Source organism: Protobothrops mucrosquamatus, unplaced genomic scaffold (genome assembly GCF_001527695.2).
Source record: "Protobothrops mucrosquamatus isolate PMUCROS unplaced genomic scaffold, P.Mucros_1.0 scaffold2431, whole genome shotgun sequence".
Lineage (NCBI taxonomy): Eukaryota > Metazoa > Chordata > Lepidosauria > Squamata > Viperidae > Protobothrops > Protobothrops mucrosquamatus.
In genome coordinates, this window is record NW_015388503.1 from 77,693 (window position 1) to 102,441 (window position 24,749).

A 24,749-nucleotide genomic window follows, 5' to 3' on the forward strand; every position below is an offset into this window, starting at 1 on the left:
CTCACCTACATCGTCCACAAGGGACGACTCGGGAACTCAACTCCTACCTCGGGCAGCTCACCTTTCCCCCTATGCCCAGGGGAAAGGTATCAAGCCGTTTGACAGCTGATGCAGGCTGTCAGAACGGCTTTTACGCAGAAACAGGCGGGAGCAGCAAACAGCTGCGTCCAGCGAAGGCGCCTGCCACCGGAAGTCCCTCCTCACTCTGTGACTTTTCACACTTGTCATACTAAAGGTCTCTAATAGCTTCTAAGTGGTTAACAGGCAATTTCCAAAAGACATTAGAAAGTGGGGCTTGTGAATGCAGTGTTGTTTAAAAGACTCTACTGCAGGGGTGTCAAACTGTCGGCCCACATGCTGAAACCGTGCCCACCCCAGTGCCCACCCCAGCTCCGGCAGTGGGGAAAAAGTTGCAATACATCGGGACACGTCACGTGTCGTTGCGAGGTTGACACCCCTGCTCTACTGCATTTGGAAGTAAGATGGCTAATCCCTTTGTCTCCTAGTGCTCAAACCTGCAGAAGACAGTTGTCCTGTGGTGTTCCCATGAGGAGCAGCCAAGTAGATCACATGTGGATGATCTCCCAACCTTTCCTTATCAAGAGAGTTCTGAAGAACCATTCTGCTCGCTGGCTCTTTGGTTTTTGACACAGTTGCCAGCTCTGCTTTGACAGAGATTTCTTTAATTCACCATGCCTCCTCTAGAAGTCCCTAACTAATAGACTTCACAATAAAGATGAAAATAAGTATCAATTCTCCAGAAACACAAATCTGCATTCAGTAACAGCAGAAACTTCATAGACTTAACAGGACTGGATAAGTAGCTGTATTCCAGATAAGAAAAAAGATACATAGACTAACACACACCAACTTATTATATGTATATGTATATATGTATGTATGTATGTATGTATGTATGTACAGTATGTATAATACATTTTTTCAGGCAGTAAAATGTTTTTGCTAGTCCTCAAACTAGTTGGGCAATGGGGCTCTTGTGAAATCACCTACCAATGGGGAAATCAAGAAGCACAAAACACTAATTAAAAACTTCTATTGATCCTAGACAGATATTTAAAGCAATTTTACGGACACAACATTGGCAACACCATGGTATGTTTTCTCAGTAATTTTTTTTAGAATACATACCAAGAGAGAGATCATGCATCCTGCTCCATTTTCTAAAGGTAATCAACATTCATACCAAACATATGCAAACATTGCAAGAAAGAACCATCAGGTGTTTTTAGCCTCATGTAGATATTTTCTTAGCATCACCCAAAGGACTCATAACATAACTAAACACTACTAGTGACTTCTTTATGCATACGGTATATGCGTGGTTTCAGGAGAATAAAAGCAAAGTGACAGGGTTCCACAAACGTCATTAGTCTTGGTAAATGAGACAAAAAGTTGCCAGAATTTGTCAAGAAAGGCATAGCTGCTGTATTCCTAGCATCTTCAAAGTTTAATGTGATTGGGGCAATGAGTCTCTGCCTTTTCTTATGTGACTAATGTCAAATAAAAAAAAAATCCCTATGAATGATTGGGAAGCACAGTTGTACTGAAGCATACAATACTTGGCAATAAAAGTTTCAGCATGCTGATGTCAGCCTTGCAAGGTAGACCAGACGGGAAACACAGCCAGATAAGTTAAATCTACTTTACTATAACATTACACTAACAGAATCTTACAAGTCTTTAAGGATAACAGTAAAGCCAATTTGGTCTAGTGCAGAGGTAGGCAACGTTGGCTCTTTTATGACTCGTGGACTTCAGCTCCCAGAATTCCCGAGCCAGCCGGCCCAGGAATTCTGGGAGTTGAAGTCCACGAGTCATAAAAGAGCAGAGGTTACCTACTCCTGGTCTAGTGTTGTGCTGGCCTAGGAACCAGGAGACCATGAGTTCTAGTTCGACCATAGGCATGAAAAAGCAAGTTGGATGACTTTGAGCCAGGCACTCTCTCAGCGAATCCAGCTCACAGGATTCTTGTGAGGAAATAGGAGGAGGAGGAGGAGGAAGGAGTATTAACTATGTTCACCATCTTGAGTTGTTTATAAACAATAAAGATGGAGTGAAAATAAATATGTTTCCCCCCACATCCCCTAGCCAGAAACTAGGGAGGTCTGTCTTGAGCCTCAGGCCCTGTGCACATTCCCAGGGCAGGTGCCTTTTATCTACCCTTGGCTGCCTCTCTTTGCCCAGTCTCCCAAGGTCATTCCCATTTTCACATCTACTGGTAACTGATCCCAGTGACATAGGAATGAATACTGTCACTCTATGTAAGCATATCCATCTTATGTTACTATCAGAGGGAAACAAGCACCTCTCCTTATGCAATACAGCTAATTTGCAAATGTGTACCTTTGTGATGCAAGGACATCATCTCATATGAATGATGCTTAGAATGTACTCAGAGTGACCAAAGACATTCAAAGTTATGTATCCTCCTTTGGGAGGTGGGCAGTGCAAATGCAGATCCATAGAAGAAACAAAATACTGCAAGAGACACATGACTATAAATCTAGCTGCACTTAAGTTGTTTTTGTATCCTTCAGGTAGACTCCCAACCCTTCTTTTTTTTTTTTTTTTTTTNATACCCTTGATAGAAAAATAAAATAAGCTTCCAGACCTTCTCTTCTCAACTCCAACCACCCCGGCCTTCTCCTTTCCTTTCCTTTTCTATCCTTCCTCCTTCCACTCACGCCAGCCACACCCAAAGCCAACTGCCGCTGTCCCAATCTTTTCCTTCCCAGTCAAGCTCCTGCAAGCACTCTCAGGCAGTCCCCGCTACATTTGTATATCCAATAAAGCGTCCTTAAAATCATTCTTTTAGCCTATCATTTGTACTACCACTTTCAGCACTTTCTCTGTCTTAATAGACAAAATTACTCCGCTTCTGTTGTTCCTTTATTCTGTCCATATTTTGGACAGAATCTAATCCATAGAATCATACATCATTACTGAATAATGTTGATATTGTGGTTACTAATTTCTGGCCAATTCTTCAAAGATCTCATTTAATATTTCCAAAGTTATGACATTATGTGTCATTTTGCACGTCTCGATTGACCAATACCAGAAGCTGGAAGCTTGCCTGCATTTTTTCACTTCTATTTAGAATCTTTAATACCATCTAGAGTCCAGTTTCTAAAATTATAAAGTCACTTATTTTTATGAACCAAAATAGCTAAAATAAGTTGTTTCCCATGAGAAACTATGAAAAAGTTTTTTATCATTAATTCCAAAATCTTATAGTAAAATCACTATTCCAAATTCATCTGGAACCTTAATCTGTTTATAACGTTCTTAGATCAAAATCTTGTTTAGCTTTTTTATTTGAATTTGATTTCAAATTCTTTAAGTTCTTAAACTTGTGATTTTATTTTATTTTTTGGTTCAGTTGAGGCTAAACTCCCTCTGTGACTTTTCACACTTGTCATACTAAAGGTCTCTAATAGCTTCTAAGTGATTAATAGGCAATTTCCAAAAGACATTAGAAAGTGGGGCTTGTGAATGCAGTGTTGTTTAAAAGACTCTACTGCAGGGGTGTCAAACTGTCGGCCCACATGCTGAAACCGTGCCCACCCCAGTGCCCACCCCAGCTCCAGCAGTGGGGAAAAAGTTGCAATACATCGCGACACGTCACGTGTCGTTGCGAGTTTGACACCCCTGCTCTACTGCATTTGGAAGCAAGATGGCTAATCCCTTTGTCTCCTAGTGCTCAAACCTGCAGAAGACAGTTGTCCTGTGGTGTTCCCATGAGGAGTAGCCAACTAGAGCACATGTGGATGATCTCCCAACCTTTCCTTATCAAGAGAGTTCTGAAGAACCATTCTGCTCGCTGGCTCTTTGGTTTTTGACACAGTTGCCAGCTCTGCTTCGACAGAGATTTCTTTAATTCACCATGCCTCCTCTAGAAGTCCCTAACTAATAGACTTCACAATAAAGATGAAAATAAGTATCAACTCTCCAGAAACACAAATCTGCATTCAGTAACAGCAGAAACTTCATAGACTTAACAGGACTGGATAAGTAGCTGTATTCCAGATAAGAAAAAAGATACATAGACTAACACACACCAACTTATTATATGTATATGTATGTATGTATGTATGTACAGTATGTATAATACATTTTTTCAGGCAGTAAAATGTTTTTGCTAGTCCTCAAACTAGTTGGGCAATGGGGCTCTTGTGAAATCACCTACGAATGGGGAAATCAAGAAGCACAAAACACTAATTAAAAACTTCTATTGATCCTAGACAGATATTTAAAGCAATTTTACGGACACAACATTGGCAACACCATGGTATGTTTTCTCAGTAATTTTTTTTAGAATACATACCAAGAGAGAGATCATGCATCCTGCTCCATTTTCTAAAGGTAATCAACTTTCATACCAAACATATGCAAACATTGCAAGAAAGAACCATCAGGTGTTTTTAGCCTCATGTAGATATTTTCTTAGCATCACCCAAAGGACTCATAACATAACTAAACACTACTAGTGACTTCTTTATGCATATGGTATATGCGTGGTTTCAGGAGAATAAAAGCAAATGTCACACAAATGTCATTAGTCTTGGTAAATGAGACAAAAAGTTGCCAGAATTTGTCAAGAAAGGCATAACTGCTGTATTCCTAGCATCTTCAAAGTTTAATGTGATTGGGGCAATGAGTCTCAGCCTTTTGTTATGCGACTAATGTCAAATAAAAAAAAATCCCTATGAATGATTGGGAAGCACAGTTGTACTGAAGCATACAATACTTGGCAATAAAAGTTTCAGCATGCTGATGTCAGCCTTGCAAGGTAGATCAGATGGGAAACACAGCCAGATAAGTTAAATCTACTTTACTGTCACATTACACTAACAGAATCTTACAAGTCTTTAAGGATAACAGTAAAACCAATTTGGTCTAGGGCAGGGGTAGGCAACCTTGGCTCTTTTATGACTCGTGGACTTCAACTCCCAGAATTCCTGAGCAAGCATGGCTGGCTCAGGAATTCTGGGAGTTGAAGTCCACGAGTCATAAAAGAGCCAAGGTTGCCTACCCCTGGTCTAGTGTTAAGGTGCTGGCCTAGGAACCAGGAGACTATGAGTTCTAGTTCGACCATAGGCATGAAAAAGCAAGTTGGGTGACTTTGAGCCAGGCACTCTCTCAGCTGAATCCAGCTCACAGGATTCTTGTGAGAAAATAGGAGGAGGAGGAAGGAGTATTAACTATGTTCACCATCTTGAGTTGTTTATAAACAATAAAGATGGGGTGAAAATAAATATGTTTCCCCCACATCCCCTAGCCAGAAACTAGGGAGGTCTGTCTTGAGCCTCAGGCCCTGTGCACATTCCCTTGGCTGCCTCTCTTTGCCCAGTCTCCCAAGGTCATTCCCATTTTCACATCTACTAGTAACTGATCCCAGTGACATAGGAATGAATACTGTCACTCTATGTAAGCATATCCATCTTATGTTACTATCAGAGGGAAACAAGCACCTCTCCTTATGCAATACAGCTAATTTGAAAATGTGTACCTTTGTGATGCAAGGACATCATCTCATACGAATGATGCTTAGAATGTACTCAGAGTGACCAAAGACATTCAAAGTTATGTATCCTCCTTTGGGAGGTGGGCAGTGCAAATGCAGATCCATAGAAGAAACAAAATACTGCAAGAGACACATGACTATAAATCTAGCTGCGCTTAAGTTGTTTTTGTATCCTTCAGGTAGACTCCCAACCCTTCTTTGTTTTTTTTCTTTTTTGGCAAGATTTTGGCAAAGCCAGAAAAAAATGTTAAATGTGTTGAAGTTTTTGATGGTTACAAATGAGGCATGATAACAGTATATGATGTATTTGCAATAGAAGGGCAGGGCTGATCCTTAAAAAGGATAACTTAATTAAAAATTAAACAGAGAATCTGAAATTATCACACCTGAAATTTAATTTCAAATGTATTTATCTTTTTAAATATGCTTTACACCTTTTCGCATCTAATCCGTTCTGCTATTTACAGAAGGGAATTATGATATCTCATAAACTGTTAAGTATTAAATTCCGTATCATATCGCAAATACTAAGGGTGGCATATGACAAAAGATTCAAAAGACAAAAATATCACTGAATACACAGGTAACCAATGCTGTCAAATACAACATCCAATATAGCTTGTAATTTTCAAAGAGACTTATTTGATGAGAATAATTTGGTGAGCTGCTGATGCTAATACTCACAGAGGTGAATTTAGTGGGGGGGGGAAGAAATTGCCTTCTCCTATATTGGGCAGTCAATGGCCAGATCAGATCAAAGAGCCATGAAGAAAACTGAGATAAAGTTTCATTCATGCAGCCTTTAGTAAAGTTTCCACAGCTTATAATAGTTTTACCTCTAAGCTGTTCCCCTCCAGGTGACTATCTAATAATACTTCTTACTGATTAGGGAGCGTTGGCAGCATGACCAGGCATTAGAGCAAGGACGCAAACTCTTTCAACTAAGTCTTGAAATTTAATCGGGCGCAACAATGACTTTACAAAGCTTCCTTTTTAGCAAAACTTCTGAGAATGGAAGAAAGAGCCACAAGGGAAGTCCTTTGGTGTCACACACCACGGCTGGGCAATACCAGTAGGTTATATAGATCCTTGATCCATGTGCTTTCACAAAAGGTTACAAATAGGTGAAGGCGGGGGAGGGGAGCAGTATGAAGGCTGAGCCAGCACTAGTATTCAAGAAAGGCAAACACAAAAGAGCAAAAACAGAGGAAGTGTTGTGAACTGGAGGTCACCTGAGCAACATCAGAGGCCTGGCAATCCCAGTGTGAAAAGCATATGTAACCTGAGTTTAAAGGCAACCTTGATCAAGTCTATCAAAGCAGCAGGAGAAATCCCAGAAGTCAGCCAGTAACTCAAGTCAAGAAATCTTGGAGGGAAAGCAGGTGTAGTAGGAAAAAAGAGATCCTGCCTTTGCAATTGAAAGGCTTGCTTCTAATAAGGAGGCAGACTTTGGCCCTATCTCCCCATGATAGTGTCAACATTACATATGAAATGAACATTAATGCCTTAAAGGAAATGCAGGTGGCAAATATAAGAAACAAGGATGAAAAACTACTGTACATCTTTTGAGACCAATGCAATCCAGGATTCTTTGAATGCCAGTTGTCATCTGGTCTTATTTAAAAGCCCTGGGCACTCTGGACACCCTTTTCTCTTCCCACAGGACTTCTGGTGTGATCCATTCTGCGTGATAAAAAGCTGATCTGCAGCAGTTTTCACACCACAGCCACAACTATAATAATTTCAGGATATAATTTCAACCCACTAGCCTGAACATGAAGCCATTTGCAGAATGGAAATTCGTACTTTAATTAAGGGAGACATTTGCACTGGAAATATTTTGCCTCCAAGTTTTGAAATCTGAAACTGGGGTTAAAGTATTATGATTGCATGAGATGCAAAGCCCTACCATAGTAAAATTAAAATTAGCAAATCATTCTTGGCTAAGGAAATCAATGGTGGAGCATGTAGTAGATTCAGATTGCTTGCAAGTCTTCAATATGGGTAGACCAATCTATCGATACTGATGTCTTCAGCAACCCATATTTATAACAATGTCAAGTTCAGATTTGATTTTTTCAATATATTTTTTAAAATTCATATGCATATTAAAATACATATGCAGTTTGGTGGACATTTCTCTAAGCATGCATTTTGCTTTGCAATTTTGCATCATTTTCTAAAACATCTCTTATGTAATACATTATTTTCACAAATATATGTATATTTATCCTGATTTCAATGGTAAAGGCATTAAATAGATAAATCTGAAGGATATTTCGTTTTATGCTAATACACCTTTATTATTGGCAAACTATACTGCAAAATTCACAGAGCTGAAAAATCTTTGAATATTAGTTCATGGATTAGTAAAAAGTGTAAAATGTGTTTGCATTCAGCTGCTAACTAAATGAATATCTCTATTTCTAAGGGACAGAAACCTTCCAAAATAAAGGAATGAATGGGCACCTTTTAAATAAATGAATAAAGACATTTTCCTTTTGATAGCTACCAACATATTCTGTGGGTTCCTTGGCACTCTTTGAGCGTGGTCGTTTTCTTGAAGACATTTTATTACCAAACTAGGTAACATCATCAGTGCTAACTAGTTTGATAATGATAAATATATGCAAGAAAACAATCAAGCTCAGAGAGCACCAAGGGAACTCACAGTTCAACCCTGAGCTACAGATATTCTCTTCTATCAGTACACTTCTACCACTAGCATTGGTGATGTTACCTAGTTTGGTAATGAAACATCTGCAAGAAAATAACCACGCTCAGAGAGCACCAAGGAACCCACAGTGCAATCGTGAGCTATAAATATTTTATTGATAAATATGTTCCTTGTGTATTTCTCAGTATTACATTTAGCAAAACAAAGCCACTTACCTTTGCAAATGTCTGGAGAAGTTATAGGTTTGGCTCTATCTCGGTAAAAACCAGGCTTACACCTTTGACACCGGAAACCTTCAGTGTTGTGCTTGCAGTTATCGCAGATCCCACCACTCTTCTTCCCAGAGGCCAGCCAGACCTTCTGGTCAAAATGACAGCTATCTGCACGATGGTGACAGCGGCACTCTGTAGCGGGCAGGCGGGAAATTGAGAGAGGGAGGATAAAGAGAAAAAGAAGGCAAAGCACAAGTTGAGGTTCAGGGAAAGAAAAGCATGGATCTTACTTATAGTTGAAGAAAAGTGAGTCTGTATGTGCCTACACGTGTCTGTCTGTCTGTCTATCTATCATCCCTCTGTCTGGAAAAAAAATTATACCTTGAGTAAAGGAATATAGGATTGATTTTGGTACCTGTTCCAAGAGTAGCTAAGGTTGCTCTATAAATAACAATAATTGAATAATGTAACATTTCAGTTTATTCCTTTACGTTCTTAATTGTTATTATGGTCTGTGAATGAGGTGGCTGCCTTGTTGCTTTTTTAAGCTATTAAACAATTGTGAAAGATAGAGAATTCTTCCTCCTTTACTTCTTATAAAATCATTGGGATATAAATAAAGTTTGTTTATTGCTGTGCTTGACCTGAATAACCATTGTCCAATCTTAGGCTATTCCTCTTCTGACTAGTTTCAACCTGATTTTCTTTGGAGTGCTGACCACCTGCTTATAAAACAAATTGCCAGCAAAACAAGGAAGAAGCAGAGATGGATTGTACCATACCTCTAAGACAAAAGGATTCTGATAGTTGGAAATTTTATAAAGAGAAATCATTTACCTCGATATAAAGAACTTCCCTACAGTACAGCTAAAGTTTTGTTTTATCCAGTATAATTTTACCAAAGATTATTCCAGCTTGATATCCACACCATATTCTGCGTAATAACAATAAACAACAGCAAACAAAGTGTTGCCATTTTTTTACCCTTAATTCAATGAAAATAAATGTTTTCTTCCCTTTAAGGCTAAGAACTGGTAAATTTTAAAAATCCTACTGCATATTGTCACCTGCTTTATTAGAAAACAGTAAAAAAGACAAGTCTCTTTAAAACTAGAGCTTTGTTTTATTTTATAATATATTTAAATTTGCAATATAGCAAGTAGGCCGAATATATTTTATATTTGAATTCATGAATATATGATTCTATGTTCTACATAATACACACATGGAAACACATTTACTAGGGAATGTAGGATTTATATAACAGAAGCCGAGGGACTAAAACCCATTCTGCTTTTAAATGCTAATAATTCTGCTTTCTCAATAATTCTATTTTGATGATTGGCTGAATTTTGCTGGGATACAGAACACGGCTGATGTCTTTTTATGCAAAGAGCAAAAGAAAGGAAGACTTAAAAGCATTTTCATACATTTTCTTAGACCATTCCCCATCTGCTGCTAAAACATCATAAATCCAGATTTAGTCACCAGGGCTTTGCTCGTAGGTTGGAAAGATTCATTGTTGTGTTGCTCCCTCCTTCCCTCTCTCCCAGAGACCCACATACTTCTGCATTCATTTGCTGCCCCAGTTTTTCCATCGCCCGGCTCCCATGGCTGGTCATTGTATAATGGCGCACACTTCTCACAATGGTGTCCTGCAGTGTTATGTCTGCAAATGCACTTCCCATGGATCTATCAAAGGAAAAAAAAATCATTTTAAAAAGTAATACTTGTACACAGTAGCTGCAAGCACGAAAAGGACTGGAGTGATCTGAACAAAAGCTGCAGGCAGGCAAGAACTTTAAAAGAGAGGGTCTATAGGGCTTGGGCATATGTTCACTGCATTCCAAAGAATTGTTCACTTGAATTCTTTGCTTTGACATGCCTCACAAGGAGAAGCAAGGAGGAGCCCTGCCTTCTATTTCCTGTCTCCCCAGAACTTCTTCCCATTCTCCCTTTCAGCAGTTCTAAGATTTATGGGAAGGGTTTGTTTTGACAACAACCCAATTAGTTGCACTGGGAAAGACTTAAATATGGAAATGATGTGCTCTAAGAATTTTGGGCTTGTAGCTCCTTCTGAGCAGCAACATCAAATATCAGAAGCAGGGCAGATTTTCTGATGAAAACTGGCAGAGAGATGTTAGACCATCCTTACTTTAATTGGTGCAGACTGTAAAATAGTTCCTTAAGGTTCCACAGCTACCCAAAATTGCTGGAGGATTCCCTTCACTTTCAAAGCCATGTTTGCTTTGCTTTTTTTTGGATCTCTATTGGGTACATGATACAGAGCATCTCTAGGTATTCTCTTTAGGAACCCAGTCGTGCAAAGTTTTAAACTGATTTGAATGAAAGAAGAATTACTTTTTTAGGGATGGGATTAGAAAACAGTGGAATATTGTGGCTTCAGCCTTTGGCATTTCAGACTCCTTGTTTAACTCACAAAGGGTATATAGATAAGTGCAGGACTGAAAGAAACATTTGACTGGATAGAGCAGGGACAGCTATACTCTTGTCTTCAAGACTGACCTATGAAAATTTTCTGCCTGCGGGAAAGGATGGAGACTTCTTTCCATCTCACATACTGCCTTTTTCCTCCACTGAGTTGAAGTTCTCTCCACTTACCCTTGAGTTGGCAGAAAAGTATGCCAGCATGAAAAGTTGCTGTTCCCCACTGCCAAACTCTTTCCTGCCTCTACTGCTTTTCTTTCCAGTTACTGCCAATTATCTAACTTCCCTCTGAAGTAAAAGCCTAACAGATTTTATCCACTTTAAGCCTGTCTTAACATTGGTACAGCTGAAGATGACTGAAATCTGTCACGCTTATGGACTGGGGTAAGAGGGGTCATGGGGACAGAGCAGAAAAGGCTGCTGGCACATTTATGCTTCAGTGAGATCTACGTGAGTGAAAGCCCCATAAAGAAGATTGACATTTCGCTTCAGCACTTACACTCAGGTCAGTATCAGAAGAAGGGAAAAGCTAGAGGAAAAGATTGTGAAGTTGGCTGTGCTGCTGCTATTCAAGATTGCCAGCTCTCTTTTCCCAAGGAAAGGTCAGCCCTAATACTAACCCATTAAATTCAAACATTAGCGTAAATAAGAGAAGGCTAAGGGGAAACAGCCTTCCAAAACCTGTAAAGTTCTCACAAGGAAGAGGCTATGGCTTTATTTTCTATTGTGACCCAGCTTTGTGCCACTATTTGAATTTCACTTCATCCTTCCTTCTTATTTGTTTACTCCACTTATCCCCTTTCATCCTCTTGCTGGATAGTTACTGCTTGCTGACAATAGTATTGGCTGTGACTTTCTGGCCCTCATCAGTATATTTGGGGAACAAATCTCCCCCCCCCCCCATCATTCAGGCTCACCCTGTTCGAATGAGGGCTTTGGAATTGTTCCAGAACTGGACAACAGTCACTCATTTACCAAAATTATTTCTCTTTGGGGTGCATGTTCACTTTGTAGTGATGCCAAATCCAATTTGGCCTCGGAGAGATTTGCATGTAATCAGCAAAACTTGCTTGCCTTAGGAAGGGAAAACTCTTCATTCTGGGTTTGTTGCAAAATGCCTCTCTGAAAAATACATATTCAGGGTGTACGGAGGAAAGTATTTCATATGCTGCTTTTTTATAATGCATAGGAATGCATATTCAGGATTCTAAGATTAACTAAAATTATGTAAGCATTCAGGGAATGATGGGACTGGGAGAAGAATAGAAATTTCTTCTGTTTTATGTGTCCCTGTCCTTAAAAACAATACATACAAACTAAAGCCTCCTTTACTGGAATTTCTTCAAGGATCTTTGAAACAAGATTATAACTTTTCTTTTATTGTGAGATTTGGGGAGAACAGACAATTTCTATGCCAGCTACCTTCTTTCAGATTCAGATCTTGACATCACCTACACATCCCAACATCCTTGGACCATTTTTTTCGTTTCCTTCTCTCTCTCTCTATCTCCTTATATAATATAACTATAAATTATGATTATAATTAACAATTAAGTGATCATTGTCATTTACGTTCATTGTCAATTCCAGGTATAACATTATTATTTTAGTATATACTTCTGCATTGTATCACCACAACTAAATGTTTTAAAATATTGAATAGCAAAGAAACTAAGACATATCTTTTCCTGGCATTATTTTCAGAAAGGACAAGCAATTTATGTACTTAAGTAAAAACAGGGGATGAATTAAACCTGAAGCTTCTCCCTTTATATCTAAATACTTTACTAGATTGCTGTACAGCAATATAGCTTTGTACTTACTTAACATTTAAGCATTTCTTACTGTTCGCATTGCCCTTAAATGTGGGCTGGCACTTCACTTCTTCTTTGCTATTTCTACTTTTCCTCTTCTTTCTCCTGTCTTTCATGTAAATTGGTCAGCTACTGTACCTTTATCCCAGTCCCTTTCCCTCCTATAATAGTGTTACTAAATTGTATCTACATCTGGTCCATGTCTGTAATAAAGGATTTAATTTGATTTGAAACTAATGAGAAGGTCAGCAACCTGAAGTCTCACAGTGACAAATGACCCCCTCCAAAGGTTTTTTTTTCCCCAAATCCTAGAGCCCTCTCAGACCACAAATGCCAAAAAGCCAATGGTCTGTTTCCTAAAATTTTGAATCAGGAAGCATGTGTCCCCAGAAACATTGATTTATAAGCATGATACTGTCTTCTACTTGAAAGTTTCACAATCACAAGGAGATGAACAGTATAATCATCAAATGCTATACACATTTATAACAATGCCAGTCATTATATCTCTCTCCTTAGCTTTCTATTCTTGCAAATCTTTCTATCCTTGCTCTGCTTCTACCATGTGCATTCACTATTTTTTGTTATCTCAACTTCTCTCTGTTTTCAGGATTTCAGCCTTCCTTGATCTTGCCTCTCCTTTCAACTAATTCATTCCTCCTTCATGTTTGTTCTGCAATCAATTCCTCATTCATTCTTTCACTTCCTCATTCATTCTTTTAAACTTCAATGTTCTTTTGTTCTACAGATCAGTCACTTTTGTATTGGAAGCACATTCATTCAACAGGCACTTAAGTAAAGAGTTGCTATCTTATTCAATTTGTATTTCTCCAATTCTCATATTCATTCCACACAACAGGTTACCACATATAAACACTGCTGATACTTTTATACATGAACACTTTAAAAAGCTAGGGGACATCACACATCCTTGTTTTATTCCCTGCTCAGTGTTGAAACATTCATTAACATTGTTTATTCTTTTCCATATGCTTTACCTTCATCATATACCACTCTTAATTCAACAACTAACCTTCAAATCTCTCTGGGTCTTTTTCAGATCAGGAACTGGGCAGCCATGGAAGCATGCACCAACCTCCATAAAAATTTTAAATCTCGATCAAAAGAAGTTCTAGAGAAAGCTTAAGGTGCCGTCCTAAGAATGAGGTTCAAAGCAACCCAAGGTTTTCATGGATAGGAACTTAGTTATTGTAATAATTATATTGATGAAACTATGATGGTCTGATAATTAAAAGTGCTTGGATATGAGATTATCGAGATATGTTAGGAAAAGTTTCTCTGTACATTGCCAAAAATGTCCACAGGATCTGATGCTTTTGTTAAAAACATAAAAAGTAATGTTGGAATCTTATAATACGAGCTCTCAAAACGTATATGTGACAATGCAGTGTTGCTTGTTTCATTTGTGCACACATATCCATTTGACCTTACCATGTATGCCTCTTTTTTATCCCCTTCAAATGGCACCTGACTTCTGTGAACCTAACTTGTACAACTTCCTGAGATTTCTTGAACAGAGAAGAAGCTAATCCATGTCTTTTTCTGGTATGATTTTCAGAGAGGAGAGCAGGCAATTTATTTACATCTTCCTTGAACAAAAACAGGGGATAAATTAATCCCAAAGCTCCCCCCCTCCCCCTTGTATCTTTTCATCACAGGTACTATATCAGTCTAGAGAATACATTAGGTGAATTTTTCTGCTTACTATTGACATTTACCAGCTGTGAAGAAAAAAGGCTATTCATTCAGACATTAGCAGAACATAATGTTTGAAATAAATTTGACAAATGATAGACAGAACCAACCAATAATTGTCACTGGACAAAAAGGGAAGGAACATACTTTAGAACAATTCTCGTTTGATCAAGTTGATGGTTTCTTTAAAAAGGAAATCAATAGCATGTACTTAATAGCAAAATATTCTTTTGGGAAAATGTAGTGTCGCTTCAAGGAGTCACTGAATAATTTACTAATCTTTAGTACTTTTATATATATTTCCAATCAAAAGCCTCGTTTGGCAATATATTTTTCCCATAGAAAAGGATAGTAATAGAAGACTACTAGTTACAGTTATGATATCTGATGTGAAAAAAATCCCGGCAACCACTAGATGACAGCAAAAAGAAATAGAAAGACTATCATATTTAAAATAAAATAAATGCAACAAATGGCTAAGCAATTAAAGATCAAATCACTCTCCTTTTAAATGTCTGTAAGTTTTCCTTCTAAGAAATTTATTTTAATCCATATGTTCCTAAAAGTTAAGTAGGAAAGAAACTGAAACTGAATATATCATATTAAAATTTTATTCTGCCCAACGTCCAACAACTCTGGGCATTCACAAGGGAAACCATTAAAGAAAAAAAATAAATACACAATAAGAAATAAAAATAAAGAGCAAAAGATGATGAAGATGACAAAAATGACAAAAATGTCAAAATCCGAACATTTTATAAGTAGTGAGGAATTCATTATATAAGTATGTGGCTAAACTACAACTCCCAGCATTCCTCACTACTGGCCTTTCTAGTTAGATTCTGTTATATAATTCGCCAATATCTGGATAACAACAGATTTCCCTGGACTTTATTAAACAACACAAGTTTAACTTTGTGAGTTGATTTCTCTAGCTTTCAACAATACATAAACACACACACACACAAATATACCCCAGCAGTTATGAAACATAATAATGTATGTGTAACTTAGTTTTTTTTTCTCTTGAAGCACATACATCTATATGATATGTGTCTATTTCTCTATTCTTCAGCCTGCCTTTTCCCAAAAATCCTGACTGGCAGGTCCTCAGTGTCCCGAATGTTTTGCCAGAGTCACCCATGAGGTTTTTGTGCTTGGGGGAGATATGATGCAGGGACTTTCTGTTGCTCCCTACAAAGATCTCTGCATCTATCAGGTTCCTTTTCCAATAATAGGCCAAAGTGCTGAAATAGCTTTCTATTTTGTGTGGTCCAGGAGCAAATAATTTTCCCCATTGCATTGCCTTTTCTGTATTTGAAACAATGCCTCAAGGATTCTAGCATTACAGCTTCCAAAAATATGAAGTATCACAATCCAAATAGGATACAGATGTTACCGTAGCTTTGGTCTGCAGCTGGATTATTGATTTATGACCATTTGTAGCTCAACATACCACATTATAAATTCATCTCTATCACAGCACTGATCTATTAATTGTTGCAGATCTAACCTCAATCATCGTTTGGGATTTATTCACATCTTATATTAAGGTAAGCAACTGAAGGTCTCAGGTTATTTTGAATTTCAGCTCCCATTGACCCAATAGCAAAAGGCTGAGGGAGTTAAAGTCCAAAGCAACTGAGGAGCACTCGGATGGGATGCCTGCTTTGGTAATTAGGAACACCACCAGGTGTTACCCCAAATCTAGCATGAGATTAACAGGTTCCTATTAAGAACACTTTCCAGTTGCTGCTTCTCTCCCCACCCCACTCTGGTGTGGAATTCCAGATGCATTGCACATGTACAAAGTTAAACATAAATCTAACTTCCTGTGGGAGGAAAAACATTCTGCAAACAAAGATGGGTTAGATGGGAAGAACAGAAAATAGGGAAGACCTGCTTTCTCTTCCCAACTAGTGCAACTGCAGCCTAATTTCTGCTGTCTGAAGTAGCTTTTCCCGACAACCCAAACTTCACTGGAACATTTTATGCTGATTTTCTTTCAACACAAAGTCTTCTCCTCATGAACAAATTCTCCTCAGCAAAAACTGATCCGCATGGTTCCTCCAAGCTACAGCAAATAACTCTTTGATGTTTTTTGTAGGTTAAGCAGCTTTGTGACTAAGATCATTGTTCCGAAAATAAAATGGTAACAAATTGAATATTAATACTGCTCCTGCTGCTGCTACTGCCGCCACTACTAACCACAATATGTAGTCTTACTTTTGTCTCCACTTAAAAAATGTTCTCTTCAGCACACAGCTGGAAAGCAGAAGTGATATAGTGCAAAAGTACTTGGTAAAAGATAAATGCTATAGGAAAAAGCTATCATAAGGGGTAGACCAGATAACAGCAGTCTTTATCCTACATAATCCAGATTTCTCTGCTGCTTTATAGACACATGAGATTGCTTGTGCTCCCAGTTCCCATTCCCCATTTTTTGAGAGGGTCAAAAAGTTAAAATCCTGGCACCTGTTGGGCTCAGGAGTTCATCGGAAGTAGGATTGTTCTGGTCCTACTTCCCAAATGCAACCAGGGAGCCTTCAGTGCCTCCTGTGGGAGAGCCCACTGAGCATAATTCGAAGTAAAGGAAATCACAGGACTTTGTCCTAAATGCTATAACAGCATGAAACGATTGGCAAAATTCAGACCAGGGCAAGACCGATGCACCAGATGGAGCTGATAAATTGTCTTCCTGAAGACTGTTGATAAATTGTGCTCCTGGACAGGATAAAATAGAATCCAGGAGGACCCACAAGTCTGAAACCTGATCCCAAAACACCAGGAAGAATTATTTCATCTGTCACAAGAAAGACCATTTCCCCAGAGCATCACTATTACAAACTAGCATTCTTGCAGATTGTTTAAATATTTTAAAAGAGGCATTAAACTTCTTGGCTTAATAAATGATGCTCTGCTTGGGAATCAACTGATGATGAGTACGGTGTATAACAGTAGTAAGAAATGAAATAGGATGATATGAAATATCTTTGTTTGACTTCCTTTTCTCCTCTCTCTTTGATGTCAACAAAACAAAGTGAAAAATAATGAGAAAACAGTAGTTTTGTAATAAAAATTGATTATATGAAATGCGATAGTGTTGTTTAGGACTTGGGATATGAATTCCTTTCCTTTTTGTGCTGTCCCTGGTTGACCAAGCTCCGTTAGGAAATTGTGCACTGAGAACCCAACTTAGCAAATACATAATACATGCTAAATTTTTACTTATTAGCTATAAGGGTTCAGATATTTATCCGATGGATATATTTTCCTATATTCTATATTCCTACAATATAAAGTTTTGAAGAAACTATTATTCCCCAGCAAACTGTTAGTGCCTTCATTAAAATCTGAATACAATCAACAAACCTGTCTTGTTAACCACAGGAGATTCCTTCTTGAAGGTTCCCTTCTCAAGGCATCCAGAGCAAACCCGCATGGTTCAAATCAAAACATATCCGTGGTGATGTCATGTTAGAAATACCACTCTCACATACTTATCCCTTAACCTTGTGGCTTTTGAACATGATATGATAATGCATATTTCATCACGCCCATCCCAGGCCAATCCCTGGATGGCCCAGCACGCCAAGACTTATCTTCTGGCAGTCAAAAAGAAGGTCTTCTCCTGCTCTCTGCTCAGGCTATGTGATGTGATCTCATGAAGAACTGTGTTTGGGTCTCACTTTCTTGTTCTTTAGAAAATCTGTAAAACCCACATTTCTCCTCCCAATCTTTAAATAGTTAGCTGATTTTAGCATTGATTTTTTACTTACTATTGTTACTATTACCAAACTTTATATTTTTAACTTTTAATGGTTTTGTTTAAAAAAAAAACATTGAAAGTGCACCAGAGCAGAAAGTTTGCAAGTAGTAGTAGTAGTAGTAGTAGTAGTAGTAGTAGTAGTAGCAATAATAATAATAATAATAATAATAATAATAATAATAATAATAATAATAATAATAATAATAATAGAGTTAGAAGGGACCTTGGAGGTCATCAAGTCCAACCCCCTGCTCAGGCAGGTAACCCTATACCGTTTCGGACAAATGGCTGTCCAGTTTATTCTTAAAAACTTCCAGTGTTGGAGCATTCACCGCTTCTGGAGGCAGGTTGTTCTACCTTAGTTCTAGGTTGCTTCTCTCCTTGATTAGTTTCCATCCGTTGCTTCTTGTACATCAATAACAAGAATAACAGGAAAATACAGAAAGGAATGGTGGCTCAAAGGTACATGGCTATACATATCAGCAATGATATTAAAAAGAGAGTTGTAGGAAGAAGATTCCCATAGAATCCTAGTCTAAGGGGAAGGATTGAACATTCAGCAAATGTAAACCTAAGAGGGGAACAACAAATAAAAGACTGTAAATCTGATAAGCTGGAAGTGTTAAATACAGATATTTGTTGTAGAAAGATTCCAGAATGGCAATGAAGACTATTGTTTCACAAAGAGATATCTATGTTGCATTGACTTTTTATTCCAATATTACTAGAACTGAAGGAAATTTGGGTATTTACAATCTTAACAATTGGTGTATCTATCAAGCAGCTAAGTTACAGCTTAATTGGTCCTGTGCAACTTTGCTCTCACTCAGTTCCTAATTGATACAGTCCATTAAGAGAAGCACAACATGGCTATATAACTTTGTTCTTCAATTTTATTTTATTCCCACAGCTACTGCTTTGTCATCTTGACTATCCGTTTCCTGAACCTCATTTGCTTTCACTAATTCAGTCCTGTTGGCTGTGATTGCTTCCAAGATTGTGTTTACATGCCTGTGGCATCTGCAAAGCCACAGCATCACCCACAAAATCAAATCAGTTACTAAAACATTAATTTACCATGTTTAATGTTTGCAGATGAGACTTGATAATAAAGGAGGAGAAGAGGAAGCAACCTAAATTAAATTACTCATAATGGAATGTACTTTTCCATGGTCATAAAACAAACATCTAATGTGAAAAGGAGGAACAGTCCATCAAGTTTATTCTCAGAAGAATAAAACTGTTGTTAATGTGTCAGTACACATTCCAGGATGCATTCTTCTTTCCATTGAAGTCTGAGAAATGAGTAACTTATGAATTTTGGTTAAACAAAACAATTTAATTTTCTGCTGCTAGATGAAGTCATTTAATGGCACAACAGGCAGTGGAAAATAAATAAAATTCAAAATCTAGTGATGGTTTACACTCCCTATGCCAATAGTGTGGGGTGTATTATGTTTTCTCTTGTGATGTGCAGCTTGTTTATTCTTCTACCAGCTGTATTAATTTAATGTATTATTCATCTGATGAGACCACTAGAATATTTAGCAGTTTATTTTCTTCTTGTGCCGTTTCTTAAGTGGATCCATATTTGTCCTAGGTGGAGTATAACAACATTCCTTGTTGCTGGGATACTATGATTCTACAGTAATTTATTATGGTTTTTTTTATCAATGATTAAGGTATAGTAGCCTAGAATTTTAGTTAACAGTTTCATGAAATGTGTGCAGTTGTTGATTCTGTCAAGTTATCAGTGAAAGGGAAGTCAGAAATTTCCTTTCAGAGGGAAGCAAATCAAAATGACAAAAATCTAGAGAGATGTGAAATTAGTTTATGAAAAGAGCCTTTGACTTTTTAATGTCAAGCTCTGCCAGGATTAGAGCATTTCAAACTGTTTTGGCTTTTCTATTTCTTTAGCGAGCCAAATAACCAAACAAAGATATTGGCTGCATTCAGTAGTTGACTGGTGTTGCTTGTTTAAAATTGAAGGAGTCAAATTCTGTTTCTAGTCCTGAATCTGGACTCCACAAACATTCCCAATAAGGAGACTTCTTTACAGAGGGCAATTTTATTCAATTCCCCTCCCCATGCAATGATTCAAAGACTTTTTGCATCTTTGTTTTTATGTAACCAAATATTCAATATACTCATCAGGAACCTTATTACAGAGGAATCACACAAAACACTTGTTTCTAAAAGTATCTGAGAAAAAAAAAACCCTCCTTATTCTTTTTTCTAAATAGAAGACATCGTTCCAAAATAAGATTATTGAGCTTTTAGACAAAAAAAGAGCTAAATCCATTTAGATTTGTCATTGGAATGAAAAGCCTGTCATAAACTGCTCTCTAAAATGGATTTCAGAAGAAGTTTTCTGCTTTCGCAAGCTTTTTTCTTCTTCTCTACATAGAAAACTCTCTCTTCCACAGGAGAATTCCAAAATCAGTCATGCAACTCTCAAGCGATTGGAAGAAACAAGCACCTGTCAAGAACCTTACAAAAGGTTTCCTGACAGTTAAACTAGCACTGAGCTCTGCTTAAAAGCTTAAAGCAACTTTGTTTTCTTCTCATTGTGTTGGAATCTGTGTTAAAAAATCAGTATTTTTTTCACTGACTTTCATTACTCCAGGATTTGCTGTACTGTATTAATGTTGTACTACTAGAAGTTTGTATAGGAAGGGTGTCAATTGTAAGCACATTGGGCTGCAGTGTCCTTTGGTGCCTTTTGAGCTTGGTTGCTTTCTTGCTTTCAGTGGGGAGTGTGTGTGTGTGTGGAGGGGTGTAGTTTTCATCATAGTTCATGATTCCCTTTGTTCCCCCTCCCCACAACAAAGTGGCAGGCAGGTCCACGGGTCAATCGTTGTTTTGAAACTTTTAGCTATTTTAATTAATGTAAAATTGTTTTTGTCTCCTTTTTTATTTATTTCCTTGTAAAATTAATAAATTTGTTGTAAAAGTAGAAAATCAGTTAAAGGAATTTTTAGGGAGAATTATAATATCAAAATCAATATTCTCTCTGTTCTGCATTGGTCAACCCAGATTTAGAATATTGTGTCTAGACCTGGTCACATTTTAGGAAGGATACTGACAAAGTGCACTATGTCTGGAGGAAGACAATTAAGATAAAAAAATCTTAGCAAGGAAAAAAAATAAGGGGAATAGTTGGAGATGTTGTATGTCAAGTCAGTTTGTTGAAATTGGCATACAAAGATAAATAAATATACAGTAATCAATCTATCTTTTTTCTTTAAGTTGGAGTAGTGGAGTATTAGGAAAAATACAGTACTATTTTTAAATATCTGAAGGACTATAATCTAAAAAAATAAAATACAATTTTTCAGAATTGTCTGAGCAAAAATTAGAAGAAGTAATGCGCTTAAAATATAAAGACTTAGATCTAAGTTGAAAACTTAGTTTGGTATTGCATTAAAGGTATTATGCTAGAAACAGGAAAACTAAGTTTCAATGCCTTAGAGTCAGACGCAAAGCCAACTGGGTCTTTTTTAGCCCTAAGGAGTGGTTAGCAATGGCAAATCATTTCTAAAAAATGTTGTCAAAAGTTCATAAGTTGCCAGGAATCAAAACTGACTCAAAGACACACACAAAAAAAGCAGCTGGTCATCAGGAAAAGTATGTTCAATCAATAAAAGATATATTTAACAATATTTTAGAAGATGGGAGATTTTGGTGGAGATACTTAAACAGAAGCTTGAGGGTGATATTATAGTAGTATAGTGTTCAACTGTGTAATGACTGCACTGTTTGAACTAGAAGAGGTCCAGATCCCATTCAGTTCTTGCTTTCTGTGATAATGCAAAATGTATGGGGTCCTATCAGGCATGTGCTAGAATTAGAACTATTTTTTCTAAAATCTGGGAATAATACCCTGCATTTTGAAGGATGCTAAGCCAATGTTAATGTGTACGCTATTATTGTCATATCCTGTCCCCCGATGACTGCAAATCATGCTGTTGAATGTCTGCAATCATAATATCAACATTTAGAAAGAAAGTAGCACTAGCAATTAGACTTATATACCACTTCACAGTGCTTTACAGTCCTCTCTAAGTGGTTTACAATGTCAGCATATTGCCCCCAATAATCTGAGTCCTCATTTTACTAACCTGGGAAGGATGGAAAGCTGAGTCAACCTTGAGCCAGTCAGGATCGAACTGCTGGCAATACTGCAATACTGCATAACCACTGCGCCTTCATAGCTCAAAAATCTAAATCCATTTTATATAGCTGGAATAAGCTTTACTATTCATGAAGTCTTTGAAGGTATAGACCATACTTGGAAACCTCAAGTAATTGTGGGGCCACTTGAAAATTTGGAGATTTGGGCCAGAGGATTCCAAGTACTTGTCTATACCTTCAAAGACTTCATGAACAGTAAACTTTACTCTCTTGGGTCCAGCTANTTCTGAGATTGTGGATTTGGGGTTTTCATGAGCTGTAAGCCATAATCATCACAGTTATGACACATCACGGCTTGAACTATCTTGCTTTGCATGTAATGAGTCTATCTCATATATTAGGTTCACCTTTTAAGTTGCATTACTGAAATAAATGAACTTTTGCACGATATTCTAATTTTTCGAGTTTCACCTGTATATAAAATGGATTTAGATTTTATGATCTTGGGAAAAGAAACTGAACACAAAGAATGTGTGGGGGTCAGGTGATTTCCTATAAGGACCACTGTTTTTTCTTGTATTCTGTAATCAATGTTTCCCAGATCCTGTCAACACGTGCCAATCTCTTTGTATTAAATCTCAGTTTATTCCACTGGGAAAGATAAAAACTAAGGAAAAATGTGCACATGGTTTTGTCTATGTATGAATCACAAAATTAAAATGTGTTTTACAGTTTTGCCCTCATTCTGTAATTCTATTTTAGATATAGTTTTATATATTTCTAATGAGGTTCCATAAATAAGTAATCATGAACTTGTTCTCAGTTTATCCCTTTCCCTGCAAAAATCTCCAAGGAATTCCCAGATTCCTTGCAAATATGGATTTTTTCCAGAGGCCAAACTGAAGTTAGAATTAAAAAATAGTGATTAATCAGTAGCACACTTTGCTATTAAAATAATTTAAGGAAGGAAGACTTATCATACTCAGGATATTATTCAGCACCAATGAGTAATTAATAGGAATGAATAAACCTTTGTACCGGTCCTTTTAGATTCAAATGGGCAAAAGTGATAGATAGAATATAAAATCGTGTACATAGAGTAGCTATTCTCACACAAATAGAATTAATTAAACCATTAAGCACAGCCTTTTGGCACCAAAATTGCATTAAAAATATATTGAAATATACAACATTTACATAACGTTAGCTACATGGGTAAAATTAATGCTACTGGGAACTCAGAAACTCAGAGGCATTCACTTTTTCTTAATATAAGAAAGGGTAGCATTGATGCTCACCATATTGCTGCCAACACCTGGGCCATTGGCAAACTGACATTCTTCTGCGTGGCCGTTACAGAAGCAACTGCCACGGACAATTAGGTCATAGATGGCATAATGGGCAAATCTGTGTGGTTTCTCCAGTACTCCTGAGCCTTGGCAAGGACACTCTTGCCTCTTTAATAAAAGGAGCCGCAAATTAGTGAGCTTCAAGACAGCCTGTGCTTCAGGACTGTATGGATCTTCAATCTTGTTAGTAGGCGTTAAAGCACGGAAGATCACCTGAAAAGGGAAAGAGAATCGGGTTAAAATATATGATCAACAGCTTACATCTTATAGAAATCAACCAAGCATAGTTCACCTCCATGGGTTGAGTAAAGTCAGCAAATGATTCACTGTGCCAAACCAAGAAAAATGGCTTAATTCAGTAGAAGTTTAAAGTGCTTAACTTGTGCTTCAGATATCCACCACAAACCAAGATGATGAAAGAATGATGTAACATATTGTATGTCATGAAATCGCATCGCAAAGCCACCCTTTCATACTTGATGTTAGATGCAGGCATATAATTTGCAGGGCTTCCATCCATCAACCTGCCCACACACAAGTACAACTATGGATTATGAAAACACAGCCAGTGTTTTTATAGCAGTTCAGGTGATATGGTTTCAGAGGATATTCCAGCAAATACACCAGGGCTTTATCCCAGTATCCAAGATAATTGAACAAGAGTCTCCAGACTGAACACCACTCACTGAAGAAATTAGTTGCAGTGTGACAAATTTCATGAAATACAATTTGGGATTCCAGCAAAAGTACTGTGGGCTCTCTCACTCGCTCTGTATTTTGTGTATCAGCCATTTCTGCTTGAGCAGTGAGGTTGAAATATTTCTGTAGACATTGCAACTTACTCAAGCTGTTCTATGGACTTATATTTTTCATTTTTCATTTTATTTCATTTTATTCAATTTGTATCCCGCCCTTCTCCCGAAGGACTCAGGGCGGCTCACAACATTTTTTTAAAAAACAAAGACAAACCCACACACCCCACCGAATAAAACCAAATTAAAACCAATATTTTAGTGTTGTGGTAATTAAAATTTCTAAGAAACCCAATTTAAAAATCCTCCCTAGGCCAGGCCCGCTTGTTG

General features: G+C 37.5%; 1 protein-coding gene across 1 annotated transcript in view; it reads right to left on the minus strand.

The window, feature by feature from the left end:
• Positions 1-24,749, minus strand: part of LOC107295646 (netrin-4-like) — a 75,360-nt gene that overhangs the window by 22,966 nt on the left and 27,645 nt on the right. The window contains exons 4-5 of the mRNA XM_015824966.1: positions 10,003-10,129; positions 8,441-8,629 (exon numbers count right to left, since the gene is read on the minus strand). Coding sequence (XP_015680452.1) covers positions 8,441-8,629; positions 10,003-10,129 — 316 coding nt within the window. The remainder of the gene's footprint in view (positions 1-8,440; positions 8,630-10,002; positions 10,130-24,749) is intronic.